General features: G+C 63.4%; 1 protein-coding gene across 1 annotated transcript; it reads right to left on the reverse strand.

The window, feature by feature from the left end:
- ADRB3 (adrenoceptor beta 3) lies at positions 1-3304 on the reverse strand. Its single transcript, XM_058042486.1, has 2 exons — positions 2085-3304; positions 1-1022 (listed from the first exon to the last, which is right to left on the reverse strand). The coding sequence occupies exons 1-2, from the start codon at positions 3302-3304 to the stop codon at positions 983-985; spliced, it is 1260 nt and encodes a 419-aa protein (XP_057898469.1). The 3' UTR covers positions 1-982.
- Positions 3305-7174: the final 3870 nt, after the last annotated feature.

A 7174-nucleotide genomic window follows, 5' to 3' on the forward strand; every position in this document is an offset into this window, starting at 1 on the left:
AGAGATCCAGAGGTTTATTTCACACTTGTAGAGGGGACACAAACTATGCAGTCACTGAACATCCTGTGACAGCGGCTTTGCCCAGAGGTGCCGCGGGGCAGGGCACGTCTGCACGGTGTGAGATGAGAGTGAGAATCCACCTCCTGTCCCCGCGTCTGTCCCAAACGAGAGGGGGAAACTGCCGAGAGAGCCGACGCGATCCCGGTTCCTGCGTTTGGAAGTGCTCCGTGCATTCCCCTGAGCTTTCCCTTCGCTGAAGGGATTGCACTCAGCCCTGGGCAGGGATGGAAATCCTGGGGAGGGCTTGAGCCTGCAGGAGGCTCCTCTGTCCTTCTCAGCACACTGTCCGAAACTGGCCAAGCCTGGGACAACAGCGTCCTTTGTCCTTCAAGAGCGCAGAGCTGGCAGTCTCCACATCCCTCTGCCAGCCGTGCCAGGAGCACCCAAGTGGGAGTTTGTCCTGTCCACACGTCCCTGAGGCTGTGCTGCCCCTTTTTGAGCAGCTCCAGAGCTTCTCCCCAGCTCCAGGTCTCCAGCACCGACGGCACGAAGGAGCTGGTGCTGTCCCAGGGAGATCCTCCTCCTCCTCCTCCTCCTCCTCCTCTCCGGGTCCTGCCAGCACCGTCACCCCTGGCGCTGCTTCTGCCACCCCGGCCCTGCAAGGAGAGGGTGGGGGGTGACACAGTGCCCACCCAGCAGGCTGGGCTGGGGACAGGGACCCGCGGCCACCACCCCGGCGGGCACAGAAGGGATTTGGGAGCGCCAGGCACCAGCACAGGGAGGGTTAAAGCGGCTCTGGCCAGGCTGATCCGGACTCACATGCCCGGAGCCGGGCAGCAGCCCGGGGCTGGCTCTGCTCCCCGGGGAGGGCGGCCAAGGCGGGCAGAGGAGAGGCCGGGGCGATGATGATGATGATGGTGATGATGATGATGATGACCCGGCCGGGGAAAGCGCTCTCCTCCCGGCTCTCGGCTGCTCCGAGTCAGTCGGATGGACCCGAGGGCGTCTCTCCGCCAGCAAACCTGAAATGGGGGAGCGCAGGGGTGAGAGCCCAGACCCTCCCACCATCCAGCGCCCCGTGTGCCCAGCATGGCTGAATCCTGCCCAGGGAACACCTCCAGCACCTCTACCCGCACATTTCTGTCAGGAAACCTCTCCTGCCCTCAGGAGAAACGCGGTTACAATCCACAGTAACCAGCAGAACTCCAATTTTGTCATAAAATAATAAATAATAAAAAAACTCAGCGTGGAAAAACCCCACCCTGAAATTGGAGGTGGAAATCCGTGTCGGGGTGCTGGCAGGGCAGAACCACAGCATGGGTGTCCCCATCACTCCTGCCAACCCTTGCCAGCCCCTGCCATGCCCCTAGCATCCCCTGCCATCCCTGCCAGCCCCTGCCAGCCCCCAGTAGCCCCTGCCAGCCCCTGCCCTCTGCTCTGAGCGGGCTGCCGGCTCCGGGAGCGCATTTCCCGTCATGGAACACAGCGGGATGAAATGAATTCCCTTCCCAGATTTACACCGCTGGAGGGCAAAGCAACCTGCAGAACCCAGAGTGGTCAGGGCAGCCGAGGGGGTCACTGAGTTTTCCTTCTTTAGCAGCAAAAAGTGGGATCGGGAAAAGGGGAAAACGCCGGGTTTGGGGACACTCGGCTGGTTTGCTTCGCCGTTCACCACCCGTGTTTCCTTTAGCCAGGAATAGCAGAGCAGGCACTGGCGGGCTGGAGGGGGACTGGTGGGGACCCCAATTTTGCAGCCCAGCAGAGGGGCCAGAGTTCAAGGGGAACATCAGGGAGCAGGGCAGTGGTGCCCAGTCCCACATCCCAGAGCCTCTCCTGTATTCCCCAGGGTCTGCCTGGTCCCCCAGCACCGACCCCAAAGGGCTGCAGTGGGACTGGTGGGGACCCCAGTTTTGCAGCCCAGTGGAGGGGCCAGAGTTTTAGGGGAACATCAGGGAGCAGGGCAATGATGCCCAGTCCCACACCCCAAATCCTCTCCTGTATTCCCCGGGGTCTGCCTGCTCCCCCAGCACCGACCCCAAAGGGCTGCACCGAACCCCCCAAGCCCCTCCCGAGCAAATACCTACTCATGCAGCTGGGAACACAGCGAGCTCTGCGCTCCCTGCAGCCGGGACTCGCCCGGGGGGCGCTGCCGGTGGGGCAGAGGAGCCTCCTCCGTTCTGCCCTCGCCATCCTCCCCGAGGGCCGCCTTGCTGTCCCCTGCGGGTCCCCCCCGAGGGCTGAAGGCAGAGGGGCAGCGCCGCAGGTCCCGTGAGACGGCGTGGAGCCGGCGGTCAGCGCGGCGGGGGCAGCACAGCAGCTTGCGGAAGGCGCTCCTGAAGTCGGGGCTGCGGCAGTAGATGATGGGGTTGAAGGCCGAGTTGACGTAGCCCAGCCAGTTGAGGAAGAGGAAGAGCTGATCGGGCACCAGCGAGCGGCAGAAGACCTTGATGATGTTGGCCACGAAGAAGGGCAGCCAGCAGAGCGTGAAGACGCCCATGATGATGCCCAAGGTCTTGAGGGCCTTGTGCTCCTTGATGGCCAACAGGCGCGAGGGCCTCCTGCGCCGGCCGCTGCGGCCCGTGGGGCTCGGCGGCTCCTGCACGAACCTCACCTTGTCCTTGCCGATGAGCCGGACGTGGCGCGAGGCCACGGCGAAAACCCGCACGTACACGAAGGCCATGACGAGCAGCGGCACGTAGAAGGAGATGGTGGACGACACGATGGCGTAGGTGACGTTGGTGACGAAGTCGCAGCACCGCGGGTCCTCGTAGCAGCGCGCCGCCCGCTCGTCCCCTCCGTCCCTCCACCAGTGGTTCATGATGGGGAGGAAGGAGATGAAGGCCGAGATGGCCCACACCAAGCACACCACGGCCCGGGCGCGGCCCTTGGTCACCAGCGCCTCGTACTGCAGCGGGGCGGTGATGGCCAGGTAGCGATCCACGGCGATGGCGCACAGCGTCTCGATGCTGGCCGTCACGCACAGCACGTCCAGCGAGGTCCACAGCTCGCACGCCGTGGCGCCGTAGGGCCAGTGGCCGCTCAGCAGCACGGTGGCCCCCGGCGGCACCACCAGCAGGCCCATGATGAGGTCGGCGCACGCCAGCGAGGTGATGAACACGTTGGTCATGCTCTGCAGCCGCGGCGTTCTGGCGATGGCCGCGATCACCAGCAGGTTCCCGGCCACGGTGACCAGCACGGTGAGGGTGATGGCGGTGCCCAGCACCCACTGGCGGCCCAGCGCGGCCCCGCTGCAGTTGCCGGAGCCCCCCCAGGCGCTGCCGTTGCCCGTGGGGAGGGGGCTCATGTCGGCCGGGCTGGGCTGGGGGCACCGGCCCCGCCGTGCGCTCCCCGCCGCGCTCCCGGCGCAGCCCTCGGGCCGGACCGGCGGGGCCGGGTCCCCTCCGAGCCGGAGGAGGAGCCTTTAAAGGAGCGGGGCGGCCCCGGGCTGCTCCGGAGGGCGAGGGAAGGGCAGCGGACAGCGAGCGGCACCTCCTCCCCCCGGCCCGCCCCGCTCTCCGGCATCCCCGCCGGACGCTTCAGCCGCTGGCCGGGCTCTCCCGCTCTTGTCCGTGCCCTCCATCCCCTCCCTGTGCACTCCAGCCCCTCTCTGAGTCCCCATTTCCACACGTCTGTCCCTGTTCTGCACCCTGCCGTGCACACCGTCTCCTCCCTTGTGCCCTCCAGCCCCTCCCTGTGCCCTCCATCCCCTCTCTGTGCCCTCCATCCCCTCCCTCTACCCTCCAGCTCCTCTTTGAGTCCCCATTCCCACACCTCTGTCCCTGTTCTGCACTCTGCTGTCCTCTCCATCCCCTCTCCGAACCCTCAGCCCTCTGTGCTGCCCTCACCGTGCCCCTCTCCGTGCACACCTCGCTGTGCTCTCCCGCCCTTCTCCCTACTCTCCATCCCCTCCCTGTGCCCTCCATCCCCTCCCTGTGCCCTCCATCCCCTCTCTGTGCCCTCCATCCCCTCTCTGTGCCCTCCATCCCCTTCCTGAGCCCTCCATCCCCTCTCTGTGCCCTCCAGACCCTCCCTGTGCCCTCCAGACCCTCTCTGTGCCCTCCATCCCCTCCCTGTGCCCTCCAGACCCTCTCTGTGCCCTCCATCCCCTCCCTGTGCCCTCCATCCCCTCCCTGTGCCCTCCAGCCCCCCTCTGTGCCCTCCAGCCCCTCCCTGTGCCCTCCAGCTCCTCTTTGAGTCCCCATTCCCACACCTCTGTCCCTGTTCTGCACTATGCCGTGCTCTCCATCCCCTCCCCAAACCCCCAGCCCTCTGTGCTGCCCTCACCGTGCCCCTCTCCGTGCACACCTCGCTGTGCTCTCCCGCCCTTCTCCCTACTCTCCATCTCTGTGCCCTCCATCCCCTTCCTGTGCCCTCCATCCCCTCCCTGTGCCCTCCATCCCCTCCCTTGTGCCCTCCATCCCCTCTCTGTGCCCTCCATCCCCTCCCTGTGCCCTCCATCCCTTCTCTGTGCCCTCCATCCCCTCTCTGTGCCCTCCAGCCCGTCCCTGTGCCCTCCATCCCTTCTCTGTGCCCTCCATCCCCTCCCTGTGCCCTCCATCCCCTCCCTGTGCCCTCCATCCCCTCTCTGTGCCCTCCATCCCCTCCCTGTGCCCTCCATCCCCTCCCTGTGCCCTCCATCCCCTCCCTGTGCCCTCCATCCCCTCCCTGTGCCCTCCATCCCCTCCCTGTGCCCTCCATCCCCTCTCTGCGCCCTCCATCCCCTCCCTGTGCCCTCCATCCCCTCCCTGTGTCCTCCATCCCCTCCCCGTGCCCTCCATCCCGTCTCTGTGCCCTCCATCCCCTCTCTGTGCCCTCCAGCCCCTCTCTGTGCCCTCCATCCCCTCTCTGTGCCCTCCATCCCCTCCTTGTGCCCTCCATCCCCTCCCTGTGCCCTCCATCCCCTCCCTGTGCCCTCCAGCCCCTCCCTGTGCCCTCCAGACCCTCCCTGTGCCCTCCATCCCCTCCCTGTGCCCTCCATCCCCTCCCTGTGTCCTCCATCCCCTCTCTGTGCCCTCCATCCCCTCCCTGTGCCCTCCATCCCCTCTCTGTGCCCTCCATCCCCTCCTTGTGCCCTCCATTCCCTCTCTGTGCCCTCCATCCCCTCTCTGTGCCCTCCATCCCCTCCCTGAGCCCTCAGCCCCCTGTGCTGCCCTCTCCGTGCCCCCCTCGCCGTGCTCAGACTCTCTCCGGGCAGGACACACTGCCCCTGGTGCCCAGGGCTGGCAAGGTGACAGCCAGTGACACCCAGGTGACAGCCAGTGACACCCAGGTGACACCCAAGGGCCACAGCCACCACTTCACCTCCATAGTTACTGCCTGAGCCTCCTGCCCAGCGGATGGAGGAGACCTTCCCTGCTCCCCTTCCTGAATTTGGGGGGTGTGGTGGTGTTTGGAGACCCCCAGCCACATTCACCCTCCGTCCACATTTCCTGTCCTACTTTGGAGAGCCACCAAAGCTCGGGGAGGCTCCACAGCCCCATCCCAGTCCCCAGGGCCCCTGGGCAGGCTCCAGAGTGGATCGTTCCCTATCAGTTATTTATTTATCCAAATCCTGCAACTTCTAAGACAGGCAGTCTCCAAACGGGGCGGTTTGAAGTCCCAGCCAAATGGGGGAATGTTGACAAAGACGGAAAAAACATGTGTAAAAACGATCTGGCTGGCATTCCTTCCCATTCATGAGCTACGAAAGCAGAGCCCTGCTTTTACAAGCCTCGTCTTTACAAGGCTGTTTTGGATTTTCAGAGCCTTCAGCCAAAGGGTTGATTCAATCTCACTCGGCTCCCAGCTCTCTGCTGCCTGGGAATGAGCTGGGAATTGCTGAATTTGTGCCCCTGGCACCCACACAGGGGCAGAGAGGCTGTCGTGTCATCCCTGCACATGCAGCTCCAGGTCACACTCACATTTTTGGGTCTGAGAGCAAAGCAGGAGCGCCTGTCCTGCTTTGAATGTCCCTTTTTTGAATGTCCTTGGGTGATGAGGGCTCTGAGGAGTCACCAAAGGGGCTGCTGGCTTCCCATCCTCGCCTCCTTTTCCATCCCTGCCTCCCCTTCCCTGGCATCCCCAGCTGTCCCAGGCTCTGTGCTGGCCCCCAGACCCCCAAGGAGCAGCCAGACCCATCCCCAGGGATTTTCCAGCCTGATTTTCCAGCCTGTTTTCCTGTACACAGCCCCTCTGGCATTGCACCTTCCTCCCCCTGCGTTCCCAGGCTTTGCTTCTGGATCTTTGTCCCACTTTTCCAGCTGGAAAAGCTGAAGCACAAAGGTGCTGGGTCTCACCAGCTCTCACCCCCATCCCTGCTGCTCCAGAGCTTTGATTCAAGGAATGGAGACACCAGGAGAAGCATCCTCTTCCCTTTCCCAGCCCTGGACAGACAGACAGACACCCAGCCCCTCATTCTGACGCTTCTCTCTGCATCTCAGAGGATCAGGCAGGGCTGGGGAGGGGAAGGGACATTCTCAGGGTTTCCTCAGCCCTGGGGAATTAACATGGTTCTGGATCTTTGTCCCACTTTTCCAGCTGGAAAAGCTGAAGCACAGAGCTCACCCAGCCCTCACCCCCATCCCTGCTGCTCCAGAGCTTTGCTCCAAGGAATGGAGACACCAGGAGAAGGATCCTCTCCCCTTTCCCATCCAGGAGAAGGATCCTCTTCCCTTTCCCATCCAGGAGAAGGATTCTCCTCCCTTTCCCATCCAGGAGAAGGATCCTCTCCCCTCTCCCATCCAGGAGAAGCATTCTCTCCCCTTTCCCATCCAGGAGAGGCATTCTCTTCCCTTTCCCATCCAGGAGAAGGATCCTCTCCCCTTTCCCATCCAGGAGAAGGATCCTCTCCCCTTTCCCATCCAGCAGAAGGATCCTCTTCCCTTTCCCATCCAGCAGAAGGATCCTCTTCCCTTTCCCATCCAGGAGAAGGATTCTCTCCTTTTTCCCATCCAGGAGAAGGATCCTCTCCCCTTTCCCATCCAGGAGAAGGATTCTCTGCCCTTTCCCATCCAGGAGAAGGATTCTCCTCCCTTTCCCATCCAGGAGAAGCATCCTCTCCCCTCTCCCATCCAGGAGAAGGATCCTCTCCCCTCTCCCATCCAGGAGAAGGATCCTCTCCCCTCTCCCATCCAGGAGAAGGATCCTTTCCCATCCAGGAGAAGGATTCTCTCCCCTTTCCCATCCAGGAGAAGGA

Source organism: Melospiza georgiana, chromosome 31 (genome assembly GCF_028018845.1).
Source record: "Melospiza georgiana isolate bMelGeo1 chromosome 31, bMelGeo1.pri, whole genome shotgun sequence".
NCBI classification, from domain to species: Eukaryota; Metazoa; Chordata; class Aves; order Passeriformes; family Passerellidae; genus Melospiza; species Melospiza georgiana.